The sequence below is a fragment of the Trichosurus vulpecula genome, chromosome 1 (assembly GCF_011100635.1).
Source record: "Trichosurus vulpecula isolate mTriVul1 chromosome 1, mTriVul1.pri, whole genome shotgun sequence".
Classification (NCBI taxonomy): Eukaryota; Metazoa; Chordata; class Mammalia; order Diprotodontia; family Phalangeridae; genus Trichosurus; species Trichosurus vulpecula.
In genome coordinates, this window is record NC_050573.1 from 406,859,144 (window position 1) to 406,875,448 (window position 16,305).

Below are 16,305 nucleotides of genomic sequence, written 5' to 3' on the forward strand. Positions count from 1 at the left end.
CTAGACCACCACTGCCTTAATTCCATCTAGATCCCTTATCTGTTCCCACGGGCTTCTGTATAAAACATCCTTCTTGCCTCCATGAAAATGTTCAGATTCTTTAAGAGTCTGGCCAATATGGAGGATTTTTAGAATCATACTCAGTCTTTTTGACAAGAAAACTCCAAACAGGGTCACAAAGAGTTGGACAAGAGTTGGACAAAAATAACTAGGGAAGATTCTGAAAAGCTCTCATTCCCAGGGGGGAAAATAGAGTCACATTCCTAGGAAGATTTAATGTGAATTACTTTGAGCTCTCATGTTTCCTCACTATGAAAATCAATGTTTTGCTTAATAACTCCATAATAAACCTCAAAAGAGAAGGGAGCCCTTCTATTTTTTAAATAAAACTTTTTTTTAACATTGCTTTCAATGATCATTGCTTTTCAATGATCATTTCTGATGCAGTTCACCCACAGTAGAACAAAGAAATATAGTTAAGCAAAATAGATCACTACATTGACCATGTGGGACAACATGCCACATTCTGCCCCTATAGTTCACAACCTCACCAATGAAAGAAAGAACATGTCTCACCATCAGCCCATGAAGATTGTCCCAAGGCTACCATTCTTACCTCATTTTGCATGACTCAGTGTGAGGTTTCACTAGGGGCTAGTCAAATTGCCTTCTACCTGTTTTTTGCATACAGCACTTCTCTATTTCCTGTCTCATCTACTTCATGCCTGGAATGCATTTACTCTTCAACCCACTCCCCCCTTAGAATTCCAATTCCTTGTCAAGAGCCAGCTCAAACCCATGGTCTATGTGAAGCCTTTTCTAATTCTCTGGTAACTAGTACCCTTCCCCTAAATTAATCTAATATTTACTTGTATGCACATATTTTTCCTCCAATAGGATGTAAGCTCCTTGAGAACAGAAAGTATTTCATTTCTGTCTTTGAATCCTCAGTACCTGGCATATAATTGTACTTAACAAAAATGTGTGTTAAGTCATCTCATTGATCAGAATTCGGTTATCTTTCAACATAAAGACTCTAAAGAAAGCAGTGTTCTAACCTAGGGACAGTGGAACTAAGAGCCCAACATAAACTTTTTCCTGAGATCATTTCAATCAGAGAATTTCTAATAATACCAATAACTATCATTTACAGGGTGTCCCTAAAGTCTGGACACATAGGAAATCTCATTAACATCTCATCAACCATTTCACTGAAGACTCTGTGTTATTCAGCAACTTCTTTTTCTGGGGTATGCTAAAGGAGAAGGTGTACTCAATGAAAATCACAGATCAACACACTTGATTGAACGCATAAAGAGTGAATGTGCTAAAATTGATGGCAATGTGGAGTTATTGCATCGAGTTCACATGAATCTTGCAAAGTGCATCAACCTTTGCATCACAAATGATGGAAATCATATTGAAGATGTTATTTGTTAATACTCCAACTAAATAAAATGTTGTTGAAAATTTCATTCATTTCATTTCTTGAAAATATGCATTTTTGCCCGTGCGTCCAGACTTTAGGAACACCCTGTATATAGCACTTAGTATATGCCAGGCATTGTGTTATGCACTTTATAACTGTTATTTCATTTGATCCTTACAACTCTGGGAAGTAGGTGCTATTATGGTCCCTATTTTACAGATGAGGAAACTAAGGCAGACTGAACTTTAAGGATTTGCTGAGAGTCACACAACAAGTGTCTGAGGCCAGATTTGAACTTAGGTCTTTCTGACTCCAGACCTAGCACTGTATTCACTGTACCACCTAGCTGCCCCACTATTCCTTTTTTTTAAGACACTGGGCTAGGGGTTGAATCTGAGAATGGATACTGGGTGAGTCAGGATTGCTATGGTTTATCAAAGAGAATTATATCATAGTTGTCCCCATTCTATGTCTAACTAAGAAAAGCCCAAATATTATGGTTGTTATTGAATCATCAGATCTAGAATGTCTTATCGTTTTAGTGCAGGGTGATCATTTTATCAAATGAACAAGGGGACTCAGTCTAGCAAGAGGGAAGGGGGGAAGAGACAGAGAGACACAGAGTGACACAGAGAGACACAGAGAGAGAGAGACAGAGAGAGATTGAGAGAGAATGAGAGGATGAGGGGAGATAGCATTATAAAACTTTCTTATATAATGTGGAGGCATATTAAAACTCATGTTTTAGTTCAACTGGAAATGTTAAAATTATTTTCTCCCAAATAAGTCCTTACCAGGCTTTTCCCTTTAGGCAAATATGTAAAAGGTCAGGAACAAAGGATAAGGTTTTCCAAGATGGATTAAAGGATGGAAACCAAACTTTGGTCTAGTTAAGATTAGGGCCTGGCAGACTGCTCTGTTCCATTCAAGAATTGAACTATTGAGCCTATTCTAATTGACTGATCCTTGTCCTTGAGGGGAGTGGTCAAGGAAGGAAGTGATTAATTTTAGTAGAAGATCAAATGACTATTGTTCTGTATAATTCACAACCCCCCCATTTTAAACATACTGTGACCTCCTAATTTGAGGTTCCTGTAAATGTTACCTCAAATTGTCTTAGGGTGAAATGTCTAAGGGCATGGGGGTCTGTCAATTTGGTCAATTCTCTCTCTAAGTTAGAAATCTTTGGATTTAAAATCATGATAAATTAGTATGAATTATCTCTGGCAGATTGTGCCTAAAATAGAGGTGTCAAACATGCAGCCCCAAAGGTCATAGGAGTTTTGCGATACTCTTAAGTGCTGGCTGAACCATGTTAAAATGTAATTCAGAAACATTTAACAAAATAAATAAAAATGCAATAGAATATAGATTGTCAATATGTTTTTTTAAGTCAATATGACCCTGCAGGATTTTTTATGTGCTATTTAGTGGCCTCCATTTCTATTTGAGTTTTATACCACTGGCCTAAAACAGAATACAGTATTAATTTTTTTTCTTCAAAGATACAACTCAGTATTTTGTTCTATTTTATTATTATGGACTTCAATTTAAAAAGTATTTTATTTTTTCAGTTTCAAATTCTCTCCCTTCTTCTCCCCACTCATTGAGAAGGCAAGAAAGATAAAGCCAATTATAAATATGTTTAATTATTCAAAAATTCCTGCATTAATCATGTCAAAAAAAAGAAAGAAAGAAGAAAAGAAAATATTTCTCAATCTGAGTATATCAGTGGATAACGTTTTATGATGAGTACTTTGGAATTGTGGTTGGTCACTGTATTGATCAAAGCTCCTAAGTCTTTCAAAGTTGTTCATGGTAGATTTGCAGTTTCATGTGCAATCATCTTTTTTTGTTGTGCTGTGTTATGGAAATGCTTGTTTTATTCCATAAATTAAAAATAAAGTTGATTATCTTTATAATATTGTTATTGTACTAATAGTTTTCCTGGTTCTACTTACTTCACTTTGCATCACTTAATGCAAGTTTTCCTAGATTTTTCTGAAACCATCCTCTTGATCATTTCTTACACACAATAGTATTCCTTCATGTTCATATTCCATAACTTGTTCATCCATTCTCTAATTTGTGGGTACCCCTTCAGTTTCTAATTCTTTTTTTACCACAAAAAGAGCTGCTATCTTTTTGTACACATGAATCATTTCCTTCTTTCTTTGGGGTAGATATCTAGTGGCAATATCACTAGGTCAAAGGGTATGCACATTTTAATAGTTTTTTGGGCATAGTTCAAAATTACTTAGAATGGTTGGACCAGTTCATAGTTCCAACAATAGTACATTAAAGTATGTTTGCCCACATCCCTTCCAGCATTTATCATTTTCTTTTCTTTTTTGGGGGGGTCATTCTGGCCAGTCTAATCAGTGTGAGATTATACCTCAGAGTTATTTTAATTTATATTTCTCTAATTATTAGTGATGTAGAGCATTTTTTCCCATGTGGCTATTGATAACTTTGATTTCTTCCTCTAAAAATGGCCTGTTTACATCCCTTGACCATTTATCAGTTGTGGAATGGCTCTTAATTTTATAAATTTGAATCAGTTAACTACAGATCTTAAAAATGAAAGCTTTATCAGAGAAATTTGCTGGAAAGACTTTCCCCCCAATTTCTTGCTTCTCTTCTAATTTTATCACCACCGGTTTTGTTTACACAATTTGTTTTTATAAATTATGTAATCAGAATTGTCCATTTTTACTCTTTGGAAACTCTTTGAGTCTTCCTTAATCATGAACTCTTTTCTTGTACATAGATCTAAGGTAATTTCTTCCATGTTCCTCTAATTTATTTACAATGTTATCCTTTATGTCTAAATCTTGTATTCATTTGGAGCTTATCTTGGTATATGGTGTAAGATGTTGGTCAATACCTAGTTTCTGCCAGACTATTTTCCAGTTTTCCCAACAATTTTTGTCAGATAATGAGTTTTTACCCTTTGGGTTTATCAAACAACTATATTACTGTGTTTGTTTGCTTCTAAGATTGTGCTCATAATCTATTTCACCGATCAACCTCTTTATTTCTTACTCATAGCCAAAACATTTTGACAATTACAATTTTGTAGCACAGTTTAAGATCTGGTACTGCTAGGACCATTTCCTTCTCATTTTTTTTCACTGATTCTCTTAATATTCTTGATTTTTTGTTCCTCAAAATGAATTTTTTAAATTATTTTTTTCTAGCTGTATAATTTTTTAGTAGTTTGTTTGATATGGCACTGAATAAATTAATTTAGGTAGCATTGTCATTTTTATTATATTGTTTCAGTCTACCCATCAGCAATTAGCATTTTCCCAATCATTTAGTTCTGCTTTCATCTGCTTTTATTTGTGTAAAAAGTACAAAATAACATTTTGGGGGAGTGAATTTTAGATCCATCCACCCAATGAGCTCCAAACAGGTCTTGTAGGTATTCTTGTCTATATTCTTGTATGCTGTTTTTTTGCCTCAGGCCATCAGACAATACATTGCCCATGATGCACTATTTCCACCTTCTTTTGGGCACAGATCAGTGCTCCTAGTACACAGCTGTTCATTGTTTTCTCAGTCTTTGAAGAGCCTATTCTGATGCAGTAGTCTTGTTTTCCGTTCTTGGGACACTGGTAAGGCATTAGACAGACACACGTATACGTGGAGGCTGAAAAAGGAGAGGATATTATTTGCCACAGACCTTACAAAACTGTTTTCATTTAATTCTTTTCCAGATTACCTAGGTCCTCAGTATGACTATGATTCAATTCAGCTAAACAAATACTATAAAATAACTACTATGTTCACTTATCATTCCAAACTAGAGTAACTAGAGAGATGCAACGTTTAGATAAGACACAATTCTTGCCCTCATGATTGTTATAGTCAACTAGGAGTAATTTAGTTGGTTGAACTATCGGTGATTAATTTAGATAAGGGTTCCCCAGATGACCTCCAGCTACTAGTTAATCTCAAATCCTGCTCAACTCCTTATACTCTCACATACAGATAACTGTAAATACACAATAACTACCTTAGAAAAGCATGACAATGTATAATAATGATAGTCTCAGTCAGGGATTCTTAACCCTTTTTGTATCACAGACCCCTCTGTCAGTCTGGTGAACCCTATGGATGTCAAGTGCATAAAATAAAATACATAGGATTATGAAAGAAACCATTTATATTGAAAAAATTTTATTTATCTATATCTAAGTGAGAGTTGGGTGAATGAGGTGGTCACCAAAGGTAGATGAGCAGGCCTGAAAAGGGCTCAGAAAGCCCTCACACCAGAGGTGATGGTCTTCCCTGAATGCTCTGTAATCCAAGTATAAGAAAAAGGGCCTTATTCTGTCTCGAGTTCTAAGCCAAGGTATGGAGGAACACTATTTAGAACATAGAGAAAGGAATCTCTATGGGGCGAGTAGCCATTGGAATATGGCTCATTTCCCACAGTTTCTTAGAGTAAATACATCTCAGTGAAATCATCAACCTGTTTTTTTCTTTAGCATTCTGTGTGATTTTCAGTTCACTCTAGAGGAGAGATGGAAGATTTCCCCCTCCCTGTTTTTGAAACCTTAACTTATATTGCAATAATAATAATAATAGCAGCAATAGTTAACATGTGATATTTCAAATTTCACCAAGTGCTTTTCATAGCATTACCTTATTTGATCTCCACAACACTTTCTGAGGTAGACAGTATTATTATTTTCATTTTGCAGATGTAAAATACATCTTACAAATTATTCCCATTTCTCAGAACCGGGCTGAGAAAGTAACACTTGTTACAAATTAATAAAATATGGCAGTGTAAGGGTGGGGTGGGAGGGTGTCACTGTGTCTTCCCTTCCTTGACATGAATAATGTCATTTTAGCGGCAGAAAACTCATAGTCATGCTGCCTCGTCAGTCACTGGCCTCATGAGCACTTTGTTGCATTTCAGGGAAGGGGCGGAGCTTTCCTAATCTGCTGATTTGTTGTTGGTCTGGGAATGACCACCAAAGAGTGGACTTTGTCTTTTGTCTGACTTTGTACAAGAACTGGGGTAAAGGAAGAAAAAAAACCATAAGAATTAGACTTTCCTTGCTATTTGCCTTGAAAAAGCAGCCTAGTCAAAATGAATAATAGCTAGCACTTACGTTATACTTTGAAGTTCACAAAATACTTTTTTACATATTATCTCATCAACTCCACAGCCTTGTGTGTAGGTTGGTGCTATTAAACCTGAGGCTGAGAGAGCTTTAGTGACTTGCCAAAGGTGACACAACTGGGAAGAATTTGAGGCATGATCTGAACTCAGCAGTCCCTGATTTTGGAACCAGTCCAACACTTTTACATCACCCAGCTGCCTCTAAAATGGCATTACTGTTGTCAAGAAAGGAAAGATAAAGTATCCCTGCTTCCTCCTCCCTCATTGCACTATGTTGATTTGCTCCTCTCTCAGACTCAGTTTTCTCATCTGCAAAATAGAGATATTAACTACTTTACAGAGTTGTTGTGAGGATCAAATGGGACATTACAAGGTGTCCCCAAAATCTTAGAGTAACTTTAAGTTTTAATAACTAAAAGATTTCAGCTTTAATAGCTTAAAATATATGTAAACCACATTACAAACCTTGTAGCACCGCAAAATGTTTAATTATGGTTACTCTTGTTACTGTTATGTTAATATTAATATTATGTTACTGTCACTGTTATTATTACAACATAAGCTTAGACCTCAGAAATAAGCTTGGTCTTTCTTCCAGAGTTAGCTGAGAACAATCACAAAGAATGATCAGAAAAGGCATGTGGACCATTTTGGACAAGAGGAGGACTTGGTTTCCCATTTAATATCTTGATAAACAGCATTTGGTTACACAAGGTAGGTGGTGAGGGCACTCGATTTAATCAGAAATTTCTCAGTTCTGCTATTTATTTATTAGCTGTGTGATCTTGAGTAAGTCATTTCACCTTTATAGGCCTTGTTTTCCTCATCTTTAAAATAGATGGGTTGAACTAGATGGTCCGAGTTTGAATCCTAGGAATTAATAGTTAATGATAGTAATAATAACATTTACATAATCTTATGTACCAGGAACTATGCTAAATGTTTTACAATTAGTGTCTCATGTGATCCTCCCAACAACCCTGCCAGGTAAGTACTATTATTATCCCCACTTTATTGATGAGGAAACTGAGGCAAACAAAGGTTGAGTAATTCCTCCAGGGTCACAAAGCTAACAAGTATCTGAGGCCAGATTTGAACTTAGGTCTTCCTGAATCCAGGCACAGTACTAAATCTACTACTCCACTTAGCTGTCTCAATTAGAGCGATTTTAACCTTAGATGTATAATTGAAAAGAAAATTCTTCCATTAATTTACAGAATAAACACAGAGACCAAGGCTGCCACCTGGGGTGTTTCTAGTCTAACACATCTGGACTTTTGTCTCCTTCCTTCTCCGTGGGGAGGGTGGTGTCTGGCCACATCTTTCCTGGCAGACTGGCTCCACATATTGTGGCAGCCAAGAAACATTTTACAAATTTACAAGAAAACTCATTGCTTTTGCAATGATTAGGGAATAGATAGCAAAGTCATACAACGATGTTGACACTCTGTTCTCTTAGAGACTTTGTGAGAACACAAAAGACTGTGGGACAAAGTGATTAAACATGGACACAACACTCATTTCCTTGGAAATTATGAAATGTAAATGGCAGGCGTTGTGAAGGGATGTCAGGTTGAAACTGACAGAGTTAACGTACTCCTTCCAGAGGGAGCTGTTTTTATTTCCACTTATTTAATACAGAATCCCACTTTGTTGGGAGGTAGGGAGTAAAGAGAAAATTAGAGAAAGGGGCTTCTAAAAAAAGGGCACTAGGACAGTCAAGCAATTTTCACAAAGTATAATTAGCCAGATGGTCATTTGATATAATTAGTCAAGCCAAGGAAACAGGTTTGTATTTTTTTAAGTTCGAGAGATGTGCCCAGCATAGTTAGTGAAAACAAACAAGGCAGAAGGGATGGGTACTGCCCTCAGGAAGCTTATTATGATGTAGGGCTCATAATTCATGTAAGTACTTTGCTTATGAAATACTTTGAAGTGATTTTGTTTTATGGATAAATACTTTATAGATAAAGCAACCTACGATTATAAATGGAATAACAGAAGCCAATGGACATCGGTAGAAGGGAGTTCCTTATTTGGAAGTTTCCAATATCAATACCAATCACAGGTCTGTTCTAAAAATATACCCCCACCCTGTCCCCATGAAGAGTAATTGTTGGAAGCTCAGTTTCATTTACTTTAATTCTCTTCTGATTAGTGAGTCCCTGGCTTGGATCATCACTTCACGAGGTTCCCAGGCTATGCCTTCTTTACTCTTGGCTCTCACTTCCTTCTTCTGGATTTTTCTGTCTCCTTACCAGTGGCCTTGCTCTATTTCCTACCCACTCCCTCCCCTTTTAGCTCCATTTTATATGTTGTTTTCTTCCACTTAATTACAAGATCTTTGAGCTTTGGGATTGGCTTTTTTTTCTTCCTCCTCATATTTGTATCTTCAATGCTAACAGTACAGTGCCTGGCACGTAGTGAATGCTTAATATCTCTCTCTCTCTCTCTCTCTCTCTCTCTCTCTCTCTCTCTGTCTGTCTCTCTCTGTCTGTCTGTCTCTGTCTCTGTCTCTCTACCCATCTCTGTCTCTCTTTCTCTCCATCCAGCTATCACTATCTCTTTATCTATCATCTCTCCATTACCATCATCATCATCATCATCATCTCTCTCTGAGTCTGTATCTCTCTCTTTCTGTCTCTGTCTCTCTGTGTCTTTGTCTCTGTAGGTCTCTGTCTCTCTGTGTATCTCTGTCTCTCTGTGTGTCTCTGTTTCTGTATGTGTAATAGTAATTAAGGTGGGACTTTTTGCTGTTGACCTTTAATGATTCTGGCCTTTGTTTGAATGGGGCAGATAAAGTGGGATGTTTTTGTATTTCTCAGCACTGAGACAATTGGGAGTCATTGATTGATTTGTATCGGATGTGATATTGGGGGTGGGGAACTTTTCCACACCCAACCTGGGTGAGGTTGGGGCCCTCAGGGCCGTGAACAGGATATATAAGTGCAGAGGTTAGTGTTCTCTCTCGGAGCTCTGCACCACAGCAGGAGTGGCATGTGACTCTGGGCCAGCCATTGTAATGAGCTCCCCAGCTGAACACTCAGATGTTGATAACTACGAATTGTATATGGTCTGTAATTCAGGGTGCTGGTTTTTTCTCCTGAACTAAGTAAATGATGTTTGTATGCTGGATTAAAGTAAGTTTGTTAACCCTTTGACATTTCTTTCATTAATAAAGCAGATCAAAAGGACCTGGTCTTGCAGCATTCTGTGAGCTGGTTGTTGTTGGTTTTACACCCTCACAGCAGCTGCTAGCCGGATTGTTGAAACAGTATGTCTCTCTCTGTCCCTCTCTGTCTCCCTCTCTCTCTCTGTCTCTGTCTCTCCAGCTTAATATTCAGGACTATCTAATAATTAGACCCAAACTACCCTTTCAACTTAATTTTCCTCTATTCATCTATATAAACAGTCACTGAGGCTATCCTCTGTCTTCCAGGCAGCATGCCATGAATAGTCCTGACTTCCCACACTTGTTTATGTACTTCTCACTCTGTTCCCTACTTTCAAAGGACATCTTCCCCCTTCCTGTCTCTTCAAATCCCATCCATCCTTCGAGACCCAGCTCAATTCCTCCCCTTCAGGTAGTCTTCTTCAACTGCTCCATAGTACAGGGAGATCTCTCCTTTCCCTGAACTTCTCTCATTTACTGTCTGTGCCAAGCATTTGGCACTTTATTATTTTATATTGTTAGTTAACTTTTAAGTGTGTGCATTGTAGATTTCCCCAACTACATTGTTAGCTACTTGAAGAAAGAGAATTTATCTTAATCCTTGTTATACTTTCACCTGCCCTGTGCCCAAGCATTAAACTAAGTCCCTTGTACAAAATCAGTGCTCATAAATATTTGTTGATTAATTAATAGATTTTGTATTCAGAATTTAGGAAATCTAGTTTATTACATGGAAAAAGTATATGTTGAATAATCTGGAGTTAAATAACTCCATGCTGACAAAAAAAGCGAGTGGGACTGGAAACCACCACATTCAGAACACTATGTCCTTCTTAGGTTGGGTAGATTTGAGAGGGCTTTGAGGAGTTACACCTACAAGACCTTGGACAAATCACTTCACTTCTCAGAGACATCTGGCTCCTCATCTGTGAAATGAGGTGGTAGTGTTAAGTCATCTGTAAGGTCACTTCCAGTTCTAATAGTCCACAAATCTCTGTCTTTCTCCTATAGGTAATAGGGAACCATTGAAGGACTAAGAGCTAAAGAGTGACATAACAGTAGCCTCTATTTGGAAGACATGTCTGGAGGTGAAATGAAACATAAGTTGGAGGGGCAAGGGGCTGGGTCTAGTTAGGTACTGGCGTTCTGGCCCCTTTCTAAAAGACATGCTCAGTTTGAGGCTCTTAGTCAAACCCTAGGGGAAAGGGGACAGTGTAAAAGTGGATTGGTAACTGAGCCAGGCTTCAACAGACAACCATTGTGGCCCTTCCTAACTTTCAAATGTTCTGATTCTGTGATTTTGCCCTTTAGCAAGGGGCCAAAGCCCATGTGCCTCTGTAAGTCTTCCATGTTGGTGTTCAGCCCTGTCATGATGGCAATAGTTCTAGACCTGCCAGATCCAAAGCTCTAGGCCTCTAATTCTATGTGTTATTGTCACAGTGCACTTTGTGGTCCATACCTTTCCCAAGCTGTATCAGCAGAGGATACAGTAGTTCTTAATAATTATCTCAATTCTCTCCATGGCAATTGAATACAATTTCCTGTCTCAATTAGTCCACATTGTTCCTTTTCTGTCATTTTCCCACCTGTCCAGAGAGGCGCTCGGTAGGATAGGAGCAGTGGAAGGCTCATCTGTGAGGCTAGCAGATGGGGGAGGGAAGGGGAGAATGCTATTCCCTCACAGGAGTCCCTTTCACCAAGGGCTATGATGATAACATCTGGGCATGGCTGTGCTTCATTCATACTGGGTAACTAGAACATGCTCACCTTCTGGTGCCTCTCTGTCCCAGCTATCCCCCATGGCCTTGCGCAAAGACCCTTTTCTCACATCTCCCGGCCAGAAATGATTGGCCCAGATCTGTACTTTTTACTTCCTTTTGGCACGTCTACCTTTTCTTATACAATTGTAGACATATCTTTCTAACTAGAGTGTAATCTCCGTGAGGATGAGGGTTAGATCTTTGTTCATTTCTGTTTCCTTCATATTACTGAACAGAGTGATCTACGTCTTATTGAATGAATGTTGAACTAATAAATGCTCCTTATTCAATTGGCTATGCATTCATGTAGTGTAGGAACAATGTTTTATCTTTATCAAAATGATTCCATGGTGGATGAGGGGTGGGAGGGAACCATTATGACAACTTCTTAAAAGTAAATTTTGTGATTTTTCTGATTTCATTTTTGTGATTGAGGCAAGAGTGCAGCAAAGCATGCGATGTAATCAAGACTCCAAGTTAATCAAGAAAAGATTCAATTTAACTCATAATTAAGATCATTTAGCTTGTTGTGGCCAAAAGAAAAGCCTCTGAGAAAAGAAGGGGGTCTGTTTTTTTTTCTTTGTCTTTTATTTTTAAGCCAGGGACTATATTCATGGGAAAGCATCTATATCAGTGCTGTTCTTTACCAGGCATTACCAAGAAGCGTGGTCTGTGACACAAACCAATTAAACAAGATTGGCACCAACAGACAGAATTTTCAGGGTGGAAATACTTTCTATTTTATATTTGTATTAAGGATCAGAGCATTTCAAAATGCTCAGACTAAAGTTCTTGGGAAAGTCCTCTGGCCCACTTTAATAGCCCCAGAGCATTCTGTTAATTTGGGTAAACATTGCATAGATATATGAACTTTGGAGTCCTTCTTCGAAAATATGTCAACTCTTGAAATCTGTGGAGATTTCAGTACAGGTATCACAGAAGAAATAATAACAAACACAAACATTTTGATAGAATTTTATAGTGGGGGAGATTTTTCATTTAGACAGAACTGAAAAAAATAATTCATGGTAAAGAAAGCAAAAGAAAATCCTCTGTAATCAGAGAACTCCACAAAGACTTTTGCTCAATGATAAATGAGATGAGTTGGAATGGAAGATAACTCATTGAACATAGCCTCAAATGCCTGACCTGCCTCTAACCTCGCAGCCTACTCAGAGAGCATTTGGAACAGCTCATGCTATCTAGCAACATTTTCTCTCCATGTGTACTTTTCAAGATAACATTCCAAGATCATTTAGCATCCTTGAAGAAAAACAGCTGCATTTAAAATGCAAAATAATGTTGAATAATATTCAAAATAAAAGAATTGTAGTGTTGGAAGAGAACTCAGAGATTATCCATTCCAACCCTTGTCGAATGCAGGAATTCCCTCTACATTATCCTCATAGATAGTCATGCATTTGCACCAGGGACCTCTCTACCTCCTGGGGCAACTGCTTTCATTTCTGGAAGGCTCTAATTATTAGAAAGATTTTCCATATGTCCTAGTTTTTAAAATGTTTTCATTGTCCTAGTAATTTCTTTCCCCCAATAATTGTTCCTAGGATGGATTCTATTAAAAATAACATTGTCTAGACAGGACTTGACACATACATTGAGATTCCATTTTCAACCAACAGATGGCTTTATTCTGGGTGGGTGGGTAATGCTCAAATTTGTCTCACTGTCCTAACCACTGTTTAGCCATGGATTAAATGTGGCTCATGGGTAACCACACCAGGTGTTGACTTCCTGATTTGCTGCCATAAAGATTTGGCCCATTGATGATGTCCATCTGTGTCTACCCTTTGGCCTTCAGTTCAATCACAGGACTGATTAAGGGAGTTGGAGCTAGATGGTCTGCTCTAGCTATGTCAGGCATGATTTAGACTTTGGCACTTGCCTGTTCCCTTTTGTAGCATCAGGCTAAGCCGAAAAATATCTGTTTGGAGGAGAAAAATAGGCCACAAAAGGCAACAGGAAGAAATGAGAGGTGACTCAAGACATGGAATCTAACTTTGTTCACCATTGTAAAGTTTTAAAACATTTTTTGAGTAGGTTTCAGTGATTCATTCGAAAATATCGCATGTGAATATATTTTGCATGACTTCACGTGTATAATCTATATTGCCTGCCTTCTCAAGAGGTGAGAGAGACAGAATTTGGAACTCAAAATTTTTAAAAAAAGAATGTTAATTTTTTTACATGTAATTGGGAAATAGTTAATGAAACAAATAAAAATATATATTAATTTTTTAAAAGAAAACATTCCACATGGGGAAAACCTATCTACATATTTGGATCTGCTGTAACCTATAACCCACCTCTGTGCATTCTATGAAACAAAGTGGATGTTTTCACAGTATGAATTCATTCAAGCACAGACTTATCTCACTATGAGGTTCTTTTTTAAGTAGAACAGATGGGTGAAAATAATAATAGTACAGAATACATAGGTAAATATTAGCACTGAGAGTACCAAAATATAGGTAATAAAAGCACTTGATCAATGCAATCTCACCTGAACAGTTTTCCCAATCATAGCATGTGTCATAGCCACAGGTTTCCTTCTTTGTGCTATTGAATGAAAGCTTTATCCTTTCAATGGCCTGTTCCAACTGAAGTCCATCCTGGCAGGATCCAACAGATAAGAAATGTAGTTTCTGGGTATTTGCACATTTCTCTGCCAAAAAATTGCAGCTGGGTTTGGTAAAGTAATGGTTGGAGTCTGAATTGAATACACAGAGATCTTCTGAGTAATGACTGCAAAGGGAGAAAAAAATAACATGTTTATCTGAAGAAAAGAAGGGGACAAAGATAGACAAGGAGGGCACACAGCTGAATGATGATATCAACTTCTAATTGGTCCCTCTGCAGCCGGCATCTTCCCTATTCCAATCTATCGTACAAACTGCTGCCATATTAATCTTTCTAAAACAGTATTTTCACCATGACATTCCCATGCTTACCAGCTATCAGTAGCTCCCTGTAGCCTAGACAATAAAGTCTGAATTCCTTAGCCTATCATTCACAACATGCCATCTATAATTTGACTTCAATTTGCTTCCCAGTTTTATTGAGTGTGATCTTCTCTCTCTGCCTATACATATCCTATCCATTCTGGACCACAATATACATATCTTACAGAGATGATACTGAATCACATCCAATTTCCTCCATGAAGCCTCCACTGACCAGTCTAGTCTAAGATGATTACTTCTTCATATGAACTTCTAAAGCACTTTTTGTCCTATACCATTCATTTAACATTTGATTATTTTCTTGTGTGACTCTATGGATTTTCTAATTGGATCTTAGAGACTTTTTCTCTTAAGTAATTAGGCATTCATTGCTCATAATTGGGTCACATTAATATAATAAAAATAATGATCGTATATAAATTTGGATTTATCAAAATATCAATGCAACCAACAAAGCTTTAATACATAGAATTGGGCAAAATAATGCCAATCATTTGAAAGAACAAAAGGTCAAGAATTTAAAGGGAAATAGATTAAAAAAATAGGAAAAAATGGAGCTTAACATGATCAAGTCTCAAACTATATTGTAAAACAGTAATCATCAAAACTTTTTGGTATTGGCTAAAAAATAGAAAAGTTGACCAATGGAAGAGACTAGATAAGCAAGACCCCAAAACAATAAAACAGTAGCCTAGTGTTTGATAATAACCCAATATCACAAACTATTGAGGTAAGATTTTCTTCTTGCATAAGAACTTCTGAGAAAATTGGAAGATAGTTTTGCAGAAAATAAACTTAGATCACACACACCACTTTAAGTTCCAAATGGATATGCAATCTAAATAGAGAAGATCACATCATCAAAAAATTAGAAAGAAATGGAAGGATGTACCTTGTGCAAATATGTCTGGGAAAACTTAAGAAAGGAGAGAGAGAAGTGATAAAATTTAAGTTATAAAATTTTTTTTAAGCTTACATGAACAAAATCAGTGTAGCTGGAATAAGAAAAGAAGTTGTTGATTGGGAAAACAATTTTAGCAGTGAATATCTCTGATAAAGTTTTGATATCCAAACACCTGATACAAGTAGATAAGAACAAGAGCCATTCCCCATTATATGAGTGATTAACGAATATGAACAAGCATGATGTACAATTTATTTCATTTAATCCTTACAACAACCCTATAAGGTAAATTCTATTATCATCAGTGTCCATGTAGAGAGTACAGCGAATTGGGTAACCGATGGGAAATAGCTCACAGTCACTGGCTCCAGTAGGCCAATATAGCTCTTTTAATTCTTGGTCCTGATTTAATTTTTATAGCAATTAGAGGCTTGATGATATTGAAAGGAATTCCCTTATGCTATCTCCATTAATCTTCTTTACAGTTTTGCTAAGTGGAGTCCCTGAAATGATTTGAAGAAGGCTCAGTCTTGGAACCAGGATGTATGAAAGGAGTTAAAAGGAATTTCATATCATTCCTTTGATAAGAGTTTAGAATGAGAGAACCTCAAAGGTAGCAGGAGAAAAGGATACCAAAAGATACACCTAAATAGCTAAACACTTCCCTAGATAGCTAAATGGATCCCTAGCTAGCTAAATGAATCCAGCTAGATAGAATCTGAAAGTTCAAAAGTGCTAAACATTGCCTGGGACTATGATGTACAACAGGCCTGTACAACCTGTGGCTGGTGGGCCACTCATAGCCCTTGGGCTGCTTATGGCATGCTAAAAGGATTTCCTCTACATACAAAGGATGTTTTCCTCAATGTTTTTTTGCAGGCCACAAGTTGTAGAGGCCTGATGTACAAAAATTTATAGA

General features: G+C 37.2%; 1 protein-coding gene across 1 annotated transcript in view; it reads right to left on the reverse strand.

Annotated features, from left to right (window-relative positions):
• Positions 1-4,752: 4,752 nt before the first annotated feature.
• C6 (complement C6) overlaps positions 4,753-16,305 on the reverse strand; it is a 90,276-nt gene continuing 78,723 nt past the window's right edge. Inside the window, exons 17-18 of the mRNA XM_036759354.1 lie at positions 14,023-14,264; positions 4,753-5,084 (exon numbers count right to left, since the gene is read on the reverse strand). Coding sequence (XP_036615249.1) covers positions 4,903-5,084; positions 14,023-14,264 — 424 coding nt within the window. The 3' untranslated portion in view covers positions 4,753-4,902. The remainder of the gene's footprint in view (positions 5,085-14,022; positions 14,265-16,305) is intronic.